Source organism: Zootoca vivipara, chromosome 1, assembly GCF_965207765.1.
Source record: "Zootoca vivipara chromosome 1, rZooViv2.hap1.1, whole genome shotgun sequence".
NCBI lineage: Eukaryota > Metazoa > Chordata > Lepidosauria > Squamata > Lacertidae > Zootoca > Zootoca vivipara.
The window spans coordinates 129563229-129580000 of NC_142582.1; the positions used below are offsets into that span (position 1 = coordinate 129563229).

Here is a 16772-nt window from a genome sequence, read left to right on the forward strand (position 1 = left end):
TCTTTTTGCTGTTGGTCGTTCCATAATCCTAAATTGTGTGGATAGTTTTATTTTTGTGAATTGGCCCTGGAATTTCCCGATACAAATTCAATGATTAAAAAATGATTTGAAATAGCAAAGCACATGCTAACGTCTTTAAACAGTAAACCCTCCATTCACAATTTGGACTGATATGGAGCTCAGCTACATTAGTAAAAATATATATGACGTTTTGAATTCATTATAAACATGCAACACCAGATGGCACCAGAGAGCAAAACAAATTTGATGTGGTTTTTACATAGTGTTTTTTTCCTATTGTTATAACGATTTAATTTCTGACTTATTTATAGCGTTTCCCCCCCTGTGTGTAGATCCACCTGTGGTCTGTACTGCTTATGTTGATTCTCCTGCTTTAATCAGCAACTCAATTAAATCTGACCTTCCACATTTCTTTACAGCCACTGTTTGCTTGCGTGATTTGATTTCTATACCACCCAATATATTAGAAATGTCTCTAAGCAGTGTACAAAAAAACCGAAGCAGCGACAAGCAACTCAGGTTTTTTTGCTTACAAAAACACACATGTAAATATAAAACTGTAACATAATACAAAGTTACTAATATGTGAAAATCAAGATCAATTCATTTTCCTTCTCACCCACCCTCTGGGTTCTCACTGAGGGTCCAAACAGCCTCTCAGCTCGCCCACAAAAATCTCACCATGAGAAAAGTTCCTGGAAACAGTGGACGTATCACCCCAGACTTGCTTTTTATGGGCAGGCCATAAAAGGTAGATGGTTCTTACTGCCCATAGCTGCCATTCAGCACAATCCCCACACCCAATTCCAGTTGCAGCAGAGTGCGAGAGGGGCCGTTATGCTATTGGCCTGGTTGTGGGTTCCCCAAAGGTAAATGCAAGTGGCGCTGTGGTCTAAACCACTCAACCTCTTGGGCTTGCCGATCAGAATCCCTACGACAGAGGTGGTTGAATTTTAACAAGGAGAAATGTAAGGTACTACACTTGGGCAAAAAAAATGAAAGGCACAAATACAGGATGGGTGACACCTGGCTTGAGAGCAGTGCATGTGAAAAGGATCTAGGAGTCTTGGTAGACCACAAACTTGACATGAGTCAACAGTGTGATGCAGCAGCTAAAAAAGCCAATGCAATTCTGGGCTGCATCAATAGGAGTATAGCATCTAGATCAAGGGAAGTAATAGTACCACTGTATTCTGCTCTGGTCAGACCTCACCTGGAGTACTGTGTCCAGTTCTGGGCACCACAGTTCAAGAAGGATACTGACAAGCTGGAATGTGTCTAGAAGAGGGCAACCAAAATGGTCAAAGGCCTGGAAACGATGCCTTATGAGGAACGGCTTAGGGAGCTGGGTATGTTTAGCCTGGAGAAGAGAAGGTTAAGGGGTGATATGATAGCCATGTTCAAATATATGAAAGGATGTCATATGGAGGAGGGAGAAAGATTGTTTTCTGCTGCTCCAGAGAAGCGGACACGGAGCAATGGATTCAAACTTCAAGAAAGAAGATTCCACCTAAACATTAGGAAGAACTTCCTGACAGTAAGAGCTGTTTGGCAGTGGAATTTGCTACCAAGTATTGTGGTGGAGTCTCCTTCTTTGGAGGTCTTTAAGCAGAGGCTTGACAGGCATATGCCAAGAATGCTTTGATGGTGTTTCCTGCTTGGCAGGGGGTTGGACTGGATGGCCCTTGTGGTCTCTTCCAACTCTATGATTCTATGGTTCGAATCCCTGCGACGGAGTGAGCTCCCATTGCTCTGTCCCAGCTCCTGCCAACCTGCTTGGCAGGGGGTCAGACTGGATGGCCCTTGTGGTCTCTTCCAACTCTATGCTTCTAGCAGTTCGAAAGCATACCAATGCAGGTAGATAAATAGGTACTGCTGTGGTGGGAAGGTAAACAGAATTCCCATGCGCTCTGGCTTCTGTCACAGTGTCCCATTGCACCAGAAGCGGCGTAGTCCTGCTGGCCACGTGGCCCGGGATGCTGTCTGTGGACAAACGCCAGCTCCCTTGGCCTGAAAGTGAGATGAGCGCCGTAACCCCATAGTCGCCTTTGACTGGACTTAACCGTCCAGGGGTCCTTTACCTTTACCTTTACCCCCCGAAGCATCCGATTGGCCATGTTGGAGCATCACAAGAGACCTGCTGGATCAGGCCAGCATCCTGTTCTCACAAGAGCTAGCCAGATGCCTGTGGGGAAACCTACAAGCAGGATCTGACCACAAGAAACCCTCCTGTGGTTTCCAGCAACCTGTATTCAGAAGCATTTCTGCCTCTGCCCATGGAGGGAGAGCAGAGCCCTTGATCGCTCCATGAAACAGGATGCAGGTCTGCTCTTTGATTCCTCAAACCTTGTGGCAGCATCTCGCCTCTTACTAGCCTCAATTTCTTTATTGTTTTAGCTTGCTACTGACATCAGTGGGGACTTTCTGGCCTTGTGGCATTTGGTGACTCACTTGCCTCTCAGCTCTCGGCTTCCTGGGCACAGGGGCTCCGGAGGGCAGCCTGCATAATTGCTGGCTTTTGTCTGTCTCTGGGCGAGCAAGTGCTAAAATTACCCTCCAGCGTCTCGCCCGCCTTGCGGCACTTGCCTTCATCCTCAAGTGTAGGGGGGGGATTCACTTCAGATGCATTTATCGGCCCCCTGCTCCTGGCCAATCGATGGGTTTGCATCACTCCACACAATTATCCCCAAATTGCCCAAGCACAGAAAGGACTTTTTGGCAAGAATGGCCTCTCGCGTCTGATGCTAATAACGGCACTGAAAACATGTCATTTCCTGCACGTCTCCCAGCACTCAATAAATCACTAAACAATGTTCACTCGCTGGATTCCTGGCCGGTGTCAAAGATGTTGTGACATGACTGAGCTTCAGGGCCAGAGTTTAAATCTTCCTCCGGCCATTTACTCACTGGGTGGCCTTCGGGAAACAGCTACAGTATGCCGTTCCCCAAATCTGTAATATGTGGAGGAAACAACCCACACACAACAGCCCTGTGAGGTATGTCAGAGCTTAGAGCAGTGGTTTTCTTTTCTTTTTTTAAATTTAAAAAGTTCTTTATTTCAGTTATTAAAACATTACATATCATAAGACAACATTCAAAAGAAAAATAACATAGAATGATCTAGAAATGAAAAAAGTCATAAAAAGAAACCATAACTTACTCCCATAGTACATAAACACAGCATAACATAGAATAACATAACTCAAATATAACTCAGGTATAACTCAAATATTTTCAAATACCGTAGCCCAAAAAGAAAATTGTGGACTTAAATTATGAGAACAAAGAAAGGAAAAGAAAGAGGTGGGGGGGGGAGAAAAAAAAGAGAGAAAAGGAAAAAGAAAGGAAAACACAGGATAGAGAAGAGTTAAAATACAAAAGGTATAAAATACTTCCGGTTGATGACTAGTCGCTTGCTTTTCTTTACACGTTTAACCTGCTTCTCTTCTTCAGTTAATTTTTTAAGCCACCTGGTATAGGTGTGCCTTCATCTTTTATCTAATAAAATTCTCTCTTTATACATTCTTTAATTTAAGCGGATCACCAAGTTCGTTCTTATCCTTTCTTCAGTGGTTTTCAAAGCGTGTGGCATGCCACACTGGTATGGCAGGAGAGAATGATGGGCCGCTTCAAGCACAATCAAATACACACAAATACACATTTCAGTATGGTATCAAATTTTTATTTATTTATTTGCAGACTATGGACAAATATCTTTTCAAAACAAAAGCAAGAGCATCAAGCGATACCGAGGGCAATCCTAGTTGCATTTTCCAATATATTCCTATTTTAAAATTGGTGTAGTGCAAACAAATTTTTATTCTCAAAGTGTGGCCCAGAGAAAAAAGTTTGGGAAACACTGGCTCAGAGGAACTGACCTGAATACTCTCAATGCTTTGTGGCTTGGCAGGGACTTGAACCCAGGTGTCCCCATATTATTATTATTATTATTATTATTATTATTATTATTATTATTATTAATTTTTAAAATCTTTATTATACATAAACTTAAACAATACATACCATACCATACCATACCATACCTACATACATACCTGTAAAACATACATTACCTATATACAAACCCAACATAGTGTTTGACTTCCAACTCTTCTCATTGTGCTATTTTACAATTTATTAATCTGTACGCATTTCATTTTTATTATTCTCTTTTCCCAGTTCTTTTTCTAGACGAGTTTTGCTATACATTTTCTAGATTCATTCTATGTCTGTCAGGAGATCCACCTTATCCATATAATTTTTAAGATGTTCTTTAAAAAAACCATCCATTCCTTATTAACTTTTTGCATAGTGTTTCCTCTTACTCTCCCTGTTAACTTTTGCAGTACAGTATGTAAATATTCAATCATTTTCGCTGACCAGTTGATTAGCTGGTTATTTTAACTCAGATACCCTCTCCATCTGCTATGCTGGCACAGAGGATTTAGGAGACTTCTGGGGACGCAGAAAGCTGGCTTATACCGAGTCACCCTCCTAGCTCAGTGCTGCTTACACTGACTGGCAGCTGCTCCCTAGAGATTCAGAGATTTCCCCATCCCTACTGGAGGCCTCCGCACCCCTGGTGTGCACAGAAGCATCACATACAGACCGGGCCTCTGAATCTTGGTTGCTGGGAACCAGAGCAGAGAGAGGGGGCTATTGCCTTCCGGTGGGCTTCCTGGATGCATCTATTGGGGTCCTCCTGGAGAGGGAATGATGGACGGCATGTGCTTCTCGATCTGATCCAGCAGGCCTCTTCTTCTGATTCTCTGCTCATTCACGCAGAGCATTGATATCAACTATTCCTCAGTGGGCATGTGAATGGCAGGTGCCAGGCTCTGTGATGCGGCCGGGCGTTTGTGCCGACAGCTGCCCTCTGGGGGTTTCTCCTTTTCCTTGGAAACTGAACTGCATTAATTCGTAGATGGATTGAAAGGCCTTGTGCGCCACAGCCACCCACCCACTGCCGTTCCCTTCGTACGCATGCAACACATCCCGTTCACAACTCGGTCTCGCTATTGAGAGCTCCTTCTTTCCTTTTGATCTGCCGGCAACTCCGTCTGATTCCTGGCCATTTAAAAAAAACACACACAAACAACTTCTGAGCAATTAGAATACCCCCGTCTTCACCAACCTGGTGCCCTGCGCTACAACTCCCATCTGCCCCAGCCAGCAGGGCTGTATGATGCTGAGGCTGATGGGAGTTGTAGTTCTGTAGGGTGCCAAAGGCTGGAATACTGCATGGTGCCTCGGGAGTGCAAGCAATGCTTAGGAACGCTTTGTTTTGACATAGCGTTGTGTGAACCCCAATCTCTGAGTGGCGGGAGACTCTTGGGGTCCTGGCACTTATCCATCTTTTGCTTTCCTTGGAATGAAGGTCAATGGAGACTGAAGTGTCTTTAGGATAGAATAGAATAGAATAATTTATTATTGGCAAAGTACATTTTCCAACATCCTTGGAATTTGTTTCGGCTACATTGCAATGTAAACATACACACACTGTTCCACTCACAATACAAATAAGCAAAGAAACCCACCCATAATTGACCTCCCCTTCAGCTACCGTGCTTCTCCGAAAATAAGCCATACCCCGAAAATAAGCCATACCCCGAAAATAAGCCATAGTAATAGGCAGTTTAACCTTGTAGGTTAAACTGTACCATACTTAAAAAACAAAAAAGACATCCCCTGAAAATAAGACACCGTTTGTTTGTTTTTTGAGGAAAAGTAAATATAAGATGGTGTCTTATTTTTGGAGAAACACGGGACACATCTCCAAATTTAACAATTTAATGGCACAAGGGGAAAAACTGTTCCTGTGCCTTTCCGATTTTGTATATGAAGACCTGTAGCGACGTCCAGATGGGAGTAAATCTAGCAGATATATGGCTTTATTTAAACATCTATGTAACCTAAGCATAAGGTGGAAGGGTTCATGGCATTAGCATGCCAAGAGATCTTGGAATCGTAGAATCTTTGAGTTGGAAGGGACCCAGGGGTCATCTAGTCTAACCCCCTGCATTAAAGGAATCTCAGCTAAAGCATCCATGACAGATGGCCATCCAACCTCTGTTTAAAAGCCTCCGAGGAAGGAGAATCCACCACCTCTCGTGGGAGTCTGTTCCACTGCTGAACTGCTCTTACTGCCAGAAAGTTTTTCCGAATCTTTAGTTGGAATCTTCTTTCTTGTAACTTGAAGCCATGGGTTCGAGTCCTACCCTCCAGAACAGGAGAAAACAAGCTAGCTCCATCTTGCCTCCCCATTAGGTTTCCAGGGGAGCCTCAAGGCACAGTTTGGGTTCAGCTCAGATCAGGATACAGTCCATCTCTGTTGCTCCAGCTTCCAGCATCCCTCCCCATTTCCCCTCACACACAGCTGTCCTCTTCTGCCTATTTTTCTTAATCTCTGCCAGGTGAGGTGGGAAAAGTCTCACCCATTTGTCTCCATGGCAACATGTAAATGGATATGTAAATGGAATTCCTTAACTGGCCAGCTAAGGCCATTGCCGTAACAAAGGAACTGGTTGGGCCAGTTCAGCAGTGTTCATAGAATTGTAGAGTTGGAAGGGGTCCTGAGGGTCATCTAGTCCAACCCCCTGCAATACAGGAATCTCAGCCTCACAGAAACAGGACCACAGGTGTGAACCTGGTTTTCACCCAGAACGACCTCCCCCAAACCTGCAACAATACAGTGAGTGAAGCCAGTATTCTTGCAGTCAGTAGCTGTGGAGGTTTCCAAGACTGCAGCCTGCTGACCTTGGAGTATTGGGGACGCAGCAAATTTGAGAAGTCCGTGCTTTTGTTTTGCTACTTCATTTGTAAGTGCTGCAACTGATTATCCAAAGCTGGCTTTTGCTTCAGGTAACTTTGCACCAAAAAAAGCCACACCTTCTCTTTGTCCTATTTTATTTAAAGCTGCTTGGGGCTCCAAATCAGGTTTGTCAACAGGAGAAGAATAATCTCTCCTAATAGGATTTCTCGGACTAATGTGTCGGGTTAGTATACTTGGGGGCATGACCCTGGAACAATAAACAATCACTTTTTTAAAAAAAAATTGCATTTTCATGCGGATTAAATTTGGGAGCTATAATTGGATCAATGCACAGTTCCCTAAATGCTTTGCCTGGCATTCTCATTGAAGCGCCTGGGACAGATCTTTTCTGGCAGGGGGGGAAACTGCATCAGTGTGATCTCGTGTCTCTCTGTTTGTGCTGTTTCTCAACACCGAGCAACTAGGCCCAGGTGGTACAAGAAGGATTCAGCCTGGAGTTGAAAGCAGAACCTTCTGCTCCCCCCTCCAAAACTGATTGGTCAGGTGGGACCCCCGTCTAAATGCGCTGTTTTGAGAACTGGAAGCTAAAAGGTGTCTCGGGAGACACGTATGTCTGGATTGACAAGCAGGTCAGAAGAGACTGCTCCAGTAACTTTTTGACCCTGCCAGTTAGTACGCTCTGCCCCTGCCCACCTCCGAGCTCCAGACACTTTGCAAATCCCTTTGCGTGACCCAGGTTGGTGGCTATGTCTCTACCCAACCCAAGCTAAGAATGTTTGAAGTCCTGCTCATTTTGATGGGAGCGACCGAAAGTGTGCACATAATTCTCCTAAGGTGCCTTGAAAGAGATTAGCATGGGAGGGAGTGTCCCAGTCCTGGAAATTCACCTGGTCTGGTCTACCTTGATTTCTTGGGATGGTTTACAGGTGGGACCATAACAGGGAATTTGTGTGATTGATGATTGGGGGGGGGAATACAAAAACAGGGATAAAGTGTGTTTTGGGGAGGGCGTCCCGTTTGTTTTTATTGTTATCAATTAATTTCTATTCCGTCAATGCCCAAAACTTGCTTTTTTGTGGTCGTACGTTTGACATCTGCTTTCAAATCTACAATTTGAAAGTGCCGTTGTAACAGAACGCTGCCTTCTCTTTTTCTCCCCCCCCCCCATTTTTAAAAAGGATTGTTGAAATCTACAGCAGAAGATTACAAGGTGAGTAATCCTTTGGGCTCTACCTAATGATATCTCTCTCTATAATAAAAATGAAATAGTGTCATTGCACAACCCTGCCATTGGAGGATTGGTAATGCCTCATGCTATACAACAAATACAAAACATTGCTTTGTGTCCCCCCCCCCCCAACCTCCAAAGAGAACTCTAAATACGACTGTGCTCTAACTACCGTGTTTCCCCCTTTTTAAGGCGTAGTCATAAAATAAGCCATAGCAGCATTTCTAAGCATTTGAGAAATATAAACCGTACCCGGAAAATAAGCCATAGTGATAGGCGCTGTGCGGAAGAGAGCACTGAGCTCCCCGAGTCAGCAGCAGCAACGCCGGCCGCAGCAGTGTTTGCTGAGTCCTTTCTTGCTTTTGGGACTTGGTTACTGTGCTGGCTTGGGATGGTGTGTGTGCAATTGCTGTTGCTGCTTCGTGTTTTTCAGCTGGATTCTCTGGGTTCTAAGCACTTTCCCCCGTTTGTTTGCGAAGCAGCACTCGGCTGCAGCCCCTGCCTCTCCCGGCTGCTGCATGAATGCGAGGCTGGTTGATCGCTATCTCCTTTTCCATTTCTTTTGTCTTTGAGCACCCGGCCCCGCCCCCTCTCCCCTTCGTGGAATGAAGAACGGGAGTTTTAGCAGCATTTCCTCATTATAAAAAAAAAGGTCAGGAACTTTTACTTTAACCTCAAAAATGGGATATTTCCTCTCTCTAAAAACAACTCTGACCTGAACACCAATAAAACGGGGGTAGATCACCTCCAGTTTATAAATCCGCAAGTAGATCGCAGTCTCCTGGAAGTTGGGCTCTATACTTTGGCTGATTGCAAGCCTTTGCATCTTTAAAAAACAAAAACCATGCGCTTCTCAGTCTTAATTTTCCTTTAATTCATCCCCCTATACCCTCCTCCAACCATTGCCTCCTTCCTTTCCTTACCCCCCTCCCTCTCTCCCCACTTCCCTCACTCCTGTGCGATCTCATTTAGTCATATACTTGCTTTTTCTGTTGTGTTGTCTATTTTATATTTAATATTATTACCCTTTATGATGTTATTTTTTCCCTTGCGATAATTATTTATTTTTTATCTTTAACTAACTTTCCTTTCCATATTTTTCCATATATAACTCAACACTTTCCCATTCCTTCTTAACTCTTTGGATAGAGTGCCCCCCCATTATTGTTGTTAATTTTACAATTCCTGGATTTTTTATGGAACCGAACAGCTCGGGTGCTTCAGAATATGCCTTCTGTTGCTACAGGGCTATGGGGCTTCACTATTTGACCCCCCCCCCCTCAGGTTGGGATTTTTAAAGTAGTTCTGTGGGTCCCAGGGCGCAGAATCACCCCCGATCCTTTCCTTTGTCTAAACAGACCTCTTCCCCCCTGACTTTGGAAGGCTGTGCTTCAAGGGTGATACCAGGGGTTTTTTAAGACCTGCGCCTCTTAAGGATTGTTACGGTCCATAACTTCCATTGCTTTCTACAGGGTTGGGGGTTTAAAGCACTGCCACCCCCACCCCACCCTGCAGGCGCTCGGAACTGGCAGCGCCAACAACGCGCCCAGCAGCGCGCAGAAGAGAGCACTGAGCGTCCTGAGCCAGTGGGTCCCAGTTGTACCAGCACTTTTTTTAAAAAAAGACACCCCCTGAAAATAAGCCACTGTGTGTTTTTTTGAGGGAAAAAAGTTATAAGACGGTGTCTTAAAAAAGGGGAAACACGGTACATGAAAATGATCTACAGGTGGTATTTAACTCCGAGCAGGCTTGCTAAAACGTGTAAGTCCGAATCAGATAAATGCTGGAGATGTAACGAGGTTGAGGGTATGTTTTATCATATGTGGCGGACTTGTAAAAGGGTAAAAGAGTATTGGGAAACAATGTTTAGAAGCACCTGTCCAAAAAACCAGAGTCCTTTTTGTTGGGGATAATTCAGAGGGAAATTCCCAGGTGTTAAAAAAGACTATTGGCGCTGTGGGCTAAACCACTGAGCCTAGGGCTTGCTGATCAGAAGGTCGGCGGTTCAAATCCCTGTGACGGGGTGAGCTCCCGTTGCTTGGTCCCAGCTCCTTGGTCGAAAGCACATCAAAATGCAAGTAGATAAATAGGAACCGCTATAGCGGGAAGGTAAACGGCGTTTCCATGTGCTGCTCTGGTTTGCCAGAAGCGGCTTTGTCATGCTGGCCACATGACCTGGAAGCTATACGCCAGCTCCCTCGGCCAATAATGCGAGATGAGCGCGCAACCCCAGAGTCGGTCACGACTGGACCTAATGGTCAGGGGTCCCTTTACCTTTTATATGCTACTATGGTGGCCTGTGTTTTGTTAGCCCCCAAATGGAAAAGGAGCAAGGTCCCAACCAAAGAAGAATGGCGACTTAATCTGATGGAATATGCGCAGCTTGCAGATTTAACATACAGTATAGAATAATGTATGTTTAAAGAATGTACGTTTAAAGGAGACTTGGAAAATGTTTACTGAGTATACGGGTGAAAATTGTGTCCATTGAAAAACACTGGTAGCATTGAGATAAATTCAACACTGAAAGTAAGTTCTTATGGTTGTAACAATGGATTACTGAATGGTTTGGTTCATGAAAGAGAAGAAGGGAAGTCATTGATTTCAGGTTGTTTAAATAAATATTTTGAAATGTAATCTCTACCACCCAGTGCTTTTAAGCATTGCTGCACTCCGAAGCAACCCTTTCCTAATGGATGTGACTTGCAGAGGTGTCCTGTAAGAGTTACAGATCTCTCTCTCCCCCCCCCCCCGCCCTGTTTTCTTTCCTCGCTGCAGTTCAGGAGCGCCTTACGAAACAGATTGCCATCGCCATCACGGAAGCCTTGCAGCCCGCGGGTGTTGGGGTGGTGGTTGAAGCGACGTAAGCATGCGCAGAGCTCTGCGGAGTTTCCCAAGAGGGGAGAGGGCTCCCTCTCTCCCGGACATAGCTGCCAAGTACCCCATTTTCCCCGGGGAAACCCCGTTTTTACTTACCTTTTCCCGGTGGTCCCCCGTATCACTTCGTCTCCCGTTTTTCTCAGTTATTTTCTCCTGCCGGTGGCAATTTTTTCTTTCTTTCTGATTTGCCCTTCTATGGGCACCAAAAATGGCCACCGCCGGCTTCAAAAGTCACATATACGCATGTCTGGAAGTGCGTAGACGCAACTTCCGGTGTCGGCCATTTTTGGTGCCCATAGATGGGCGGAGCGACACCGGAAGTTACGTCGACGCAACTTCCGGTGTCACACGGCTGCCGGTCCCGGATTCTGCAGTCCGGGACTTGGAAGGTAAGCTCCCGGATGGCCAGTGGTTAAGTGGGGTGGGTGGGAGGGGCATTGCTCAGTGGTTTAGCATCTGATTTGCATGCAGAAGGTTCCGGGTTCAATCCCAAAACCATCCCCAGGTGCAGCCGGGGGAGAGACTCCTGACTGAAACACCCACCCGCCCCAAGAGCTGCTGCCAGTCAGTGCAGACAGTATTGAGGTAGATGGACCAGTGGTCCGACTCAGAATAAGGCAGATTTTTGTGTTTCTATGGCAGACTTTTTTTAAAATGAGAAAATATTGTCCACCAACCTTCTTGCCTTTAAAAGAGGATAAGGCCCAGGGGTAGCATTATTACGTATCAGTTTACGACGGGGTGGAAGGTTCGCAGGCTAGGAAGGACTTGATCACAAATTTATTGACAGCTGCACGAATTATGATAGCTAGGAAGTGGGAAGGGCCAAGCAGAATATGAAATGGAAGGATGGTATAAAGAGGTGTGGGATATAGCTATTAACGATAAATTAACATGTGCCATTAAGGTAAGACGGGCAATATGCAGGAGAAATGATTTTGAGGAGATAGGGAGGGTGTTTGTAGAATTCGTACTGTTAAAATGGAAATGGGTCAAACCATTGCAAGAGGTGTTGAAATTTTGGGAGGTTGGATAGTCACAATGGAATGGTCTCTGTGGTGGGGTGCACATTTTTATTCTCATTTATGCATGATTATTACTTTCTCAAAAAGAGGAAAGGGGGAAAGGGAAGCTGCAGAAAGAATGCAGTTGGTCAAGGGAGCTGCGGAGTCAAAAAGGTGGAAAAACTCTGATCTATATGATGGCTTTAAAAGAGGATTAGCAACTGTTATAGAGGAGAGGCCTATCAATGGCTACTAGGCACAATGTCTATGCTTTGCCTTCACAGCTGGAGACCTCATAAGGGGAGAGCTGCTCTCCTGCTCGGATCCTGCACAGGGGTCAGGGCTGTCTTAAGCATATGTGGCACTGGGGTGCAAAGATCTACCCAGCGCGCCACCCCCCCCGGTTGCCCAGTCCCAGGCGCTCAGGAGGGCAAAGTCGGCCGGCCTCCTCAGCGTCTCGCTGGCTCGGTCGCCCCCGAACTCGCGGCACAGAGCTGCCTGCAGCAGAGGAGGCCGCCGCGGCGCTCCAACCGATGGGTGGGTTCTTCCCCAGACTCAACTCTTGGGCCCTGGGCTCTTGGCCTGGCGCCCCTGAGAGCCTGGCACCCGGGTCATAGCTGCCAACTCTCCCGTTTTCCCCGGGAAACCCCCGTTTTCCCGGCTGTCCCCAGCCGAAAAAATGGATTTTCCCTGTTTATTCTGGCGTGGCGGCCATTTTGGAACTGGGCGGAGCATGCTCAGAAGCGACTTTTGTAGCTGCTGTGCCCAGTTCCAAAATGGCTGCAGCACGACTTCTGGTGCGGCGGCCATTTTGGAACTGGGCACAGCAGCATTAAAAGTCACTTCTGAGCATGCTCCGCCCAGTTCCAAAATGGCCGCCGCGCTACTTCTGGTATGCTACTTACGGTCCGGTCCCTTATTTTTCAGAGAGAAACTTGGCAGGTATGACCCGGGTGCCCCGCACCCCTAGCACCTATGGGTAAGACGGCCCTGACAGGCCTTTCCACACAGGCAGATATCTGGTTGGCTGATGTGAGAACAGGCTGCTGGACCAAGATGGGCCATTGGCCTGATCCCGCAAGCTCTTCTCATGCTCTTACCTCTGAAACATTTACTTAGTTGGTGGTTTTTTGTTTTTGTTTTTGCTGGGGATGTGACTGATTCCAAGGTCTCCCAGTGAGCTTCATGGCCGCACGAGGGTTTGAACCCTGCTCCCCCAGGTCCTAGTCTGGCACTCTAACCATTCCGCCGTGCTGCTTCTTGCCTGACGGCATCTCCTCCCTCTTCCCCGCAGGCACATGTGCATGGTGATGCGAGGGGTTCAGAAAATGAACAGTAAGACTGTAACCAGCACGATGCTCGGAGTATTCCGGGAAGACCCCAAAACCCGGGAAGAGTTTTTGACGCTCATCCGCAGCTAAAACTGTGCCATCTTCCTCCGGATTGTCTTGTCTGCTGTTGGTTATTTTGCTGCTTTGTTCCCTCCTATCTCTCTCTCTTTCCTTAAAGTAACTGTCCACTTAAATTCCCTTGTTTTTTCTTATTATTGGTTCTGTAAAAGATTCTTCATGGTAAGTCCATTGTGACCTTTCATTCGCTCAAGGCAAGCTGACCCCCATCTGGGTGGTTCCAAATAGTCTTGAAAAATGTTTTCTCGGTCGAAGTTCTGTGCATGCTCCTCTCACAGCGCTGTCTGTTGATTTTGGTGGGTGGTTCGAGTGGGATTTTACCAAATTTGTTCTGCTTCTTGAGATCGTTTAAAGCGCTTTTAAGGAAATGCTCCTGCAGAACGAGGGAAAGCGAAACCCCATCTTTTCCAAATAACTCCCCAAATGCATCCTTCCTTCAAGGGGTGGAGCAGAGGCAGGGAACCCAAGGGCCACATTCCTTCACAGGCCAACCATCCAGGGGGCCGCATGCCAGCTGTGATCCCTGCATTGCCGGGGGTTGGACTAGATGACCCCTGGGGTACCTTGCAATAATTCTGTGATCCTATGAAGCCCTTCTCCCCAGACTGAAAACTCCCTGGTTCCCAACACATGGCCAGCCACTGTCCTTTCATGGGGATGTTTTTCTGTGTGCGTCGAAGAGTCCCGTCCCCTTCCTCTTAGGTAACCAAAATGCCACCATCGTCAGAAGTAGTTTGCTGCAGTCTACACAGAAAATTTATTGAAGGGATGTTTTGTAAACCTCTTTAATTAAGAAAAGATGGTGCAGTAACTGGAAGCAAGTGTTGAGCAGGCTCTTAAGCTCCCCCCTCCCCAGCCTGTGTCTGACCCACTTACTCAAAACATGGGGAAATCTATCATTTGCCAGAGCTTGGATCGGTAAGTCAGTAAACTGGAGACACCTGGGCCTCTAGAAGTTGTTGGACTCCAATTCCCACCTGCCCCAACCAGCTTGGCCAAAGGTCCCAGGGATGATGGCCGTTGTCAGAAAGCTGTCAGGAAAGGGAAATAACCAGGAGCGACTCCCTTCCGAGGAAAGGTTGCAACATTTGGGACTAAACTGAAAAAGCGAGGGAGGCGGAAGTTAGCCATGGAACTCACTGCCACAGGATGACCACCAGCGCGGATGGTTTGGAAAAGGATTAGACAAATTCATGGAGGATACCCAGCTCTACCTCTCTTTCAAATCAGAACCAGTGAAGGCGGCGAAGGTCCTGTGTGAGTGCCTGGAGGCGGTTGGAGGATGGATGGCGGCTAACAGATTGAGGTTGAATCCTGACAAGACAGAAGTACTGTTTGTGGGGGACAGGAGGCGGGCGGGTGTGGAGGACTCCCTGGTCCTGAATGGGGTAACTGTGCCCCTGAAGGACCAGGTGCTCAGCTTGGGAGTCATTCTGGACTCACAGCTGTCCATGGAGGCGCAGGTCAATTCTGTGTCCAGGGCAGCTGTCTATCAGCTCCATCTGGTACGCAGGCTGAGACACTACCTGCCTGCAGACTGTCTCGCCAGAGTGGTGCATGTTCTGGTTATCTCCCGCTTGGACTACTGCAACGCGCTCTACGTGGGGCTACCTGTGAAGGTGACCCGGAAACTACAACTAATCCAGAATGCGGCAGCTAGACTGGTGACTGGAAGCGGCTGCCGAGACCACATAACACCGGTCTTGAAAGATCTACATTGGCTCCCAGTACGTTTCCGAGCACAGTTCAAAGTGTTGGTGCTGACCTTTAAAGCCCTAAATGGCCTCGGTCCAGTATACCTGAAGGAGCGTCTCCACCCCCATCGTTCTGCCCGGACACTGAGGTCCAGTACCGAGGGCCTTCTGGCGGTTCGCTCATTGCGAGAAGCCAAGTTGCAGGGAACCAGGCAGAGGGCCTTCTCGGTGGTGGCGCCGGCCCTGTGGAATGCCCTCCCATCAGATGTCAAAGAGAAAAACAGCTACCAGATTTTTAGAAGACATCTGAAGGCAGCCCTGATTAGGGAGGCTTTTAATGTTTAATAGATTCTTTTATTTCATTTTCTGTTGGAAGCCGCCCAGAGTGGCTGGGGAAACCCAGCCAGATGGGCAGGGTATAAATAATAAATTATTATTATTATAGTCATGATGGCTTTTCTCTGCCCTCTACTGTTAGAGGGGAGGGGAGAGAGCGGAAGGCCCATCTGGATTTTTCACAGATACTCACTTTCTAAATGGCAATCCAGACTTTTCCAACCTGCTCTTGGCCTTGAATATCCCGTCAGTGCCAGCCAGTATGCCCAGTGGTCAGGGGCGATGGGCGTTGGTGGTCCAACAACATCTGGGAAGCCCTGGGATGCAGAAGGCGGTGACCCTCAGCCTTGTGCAACGAGGGAAGAGGCTGGAGCAGAGCTGCTTCGTTTTTCCCTTGGGGACGGAGCCGGCATCATTCCTGTCCAAACTCTGCTTTTTTGTTTCGCCACAGAGTCCTTCCAATATACCTCTTAACTGGACTTTTGGAAAACTTCTCTGCTGTCTCTATAAAGGAGAGCTGGTTCAAGGGAGCGATTTATTCCTTCTCCTCCCCGTACCACAAGCAAAAAGAATCATAGAATCCTAGAGTTGGAAGAGACCACAAGGGCCATCCAGTCCAACCCCCTGCCAAGCAGGAAACACCACCAAAGCATTCTTGACATATGCCTGTCAAGCCTCTGCTTAAAGACCTCCAAAGAAGGAGACTCCACCACACTCCTTGGTAGCAAATTCCACTGCCAAACAGCTCTTACTGTCAGGAAGTTCTTCCTAGAAGTTCCAAGAAGTTCCAAGCAGCTTGCACCCTTTGTGGCCTTAGAATTTGTTGAACTTACAGCTTGGTGAATTTGTTATTTATGGGAAGCTTTGCTCCCCTTGGCCTCATCTAGGTGTTTGGGACTACAGTCCGGGGCGGATGGGAGTCACAGTCCCCAAACGGCTGGATGATCCCCGGGTGAGTAAGGCTTGCTTGTGCCTCTTCTTTTGCGGGGGGAAAGTGACCCTTAGTCAACGTTTTCCGTGCCTGGTCTGTACATAAATAAACGTAAGCCATGCACTGTCCGTCGTCATGTTCCCCTTCTGTCAAACTCTCTTCCATTCAAAAATATTAAAAGATAAATACAGCCTTGGTCATTTTTTTTGGAGACTCTCCGCTGTGTGATTTGTGAGTTCAGGACTGCCAGCCTGCAATGTCGCACCCAGGGGTTAAACAGCCTGAGAATCGCATGCATACCTGCGAGCTGTACCTGCTGTGCTTTTGGGAGACATGGGGCAGGGTGTTGCCGCTACCATGTGTATCTATGGCAGAGCTTTCCAAACTGTGTGTTGCGACATGTTAGTGTGTCGGTTGCAGAGTGTCGGTGTGTCGTGCGAACGCTCCCCGCGCTGCTCCCGGGGCTGGAAAGGGGTCGGTTTAACCTCTGGTTTGCT

General features: G+C 47.0%; 1 protein-coding gene across 1 annotated transcript in view; it reads left to right on the forward strand.

The window, feature by feature from the left end:
* Positions 1 to 16466, forward strand: part of GCH1 (GTP cyclohydrolase 1) — a 36565-nt gene extending 20099 nt beyond the window's left edge. Inside the window, exons 4-6 of the mRNA XM_060270910.2 lie at positions 7972 to 8003; positions 10800 to 10884; positions 13200 to 16466. Coding sequence (XP_060126893.1) covers positions 7972 to 8003; positions 10800 to 10884; positions 13200 to 13326 — 244 coding nt within the window. The 3' untranslated portion in view covers positions 13327 to 16466. The remainder of the gene's footprint in view (positions 1 to 7971; positions 8004 to 10799; positions 10885 to 13199) is intronic.
* The last annotated feature ends 306 nt before the right edge of the window (positions 16467 to 16772 follow it).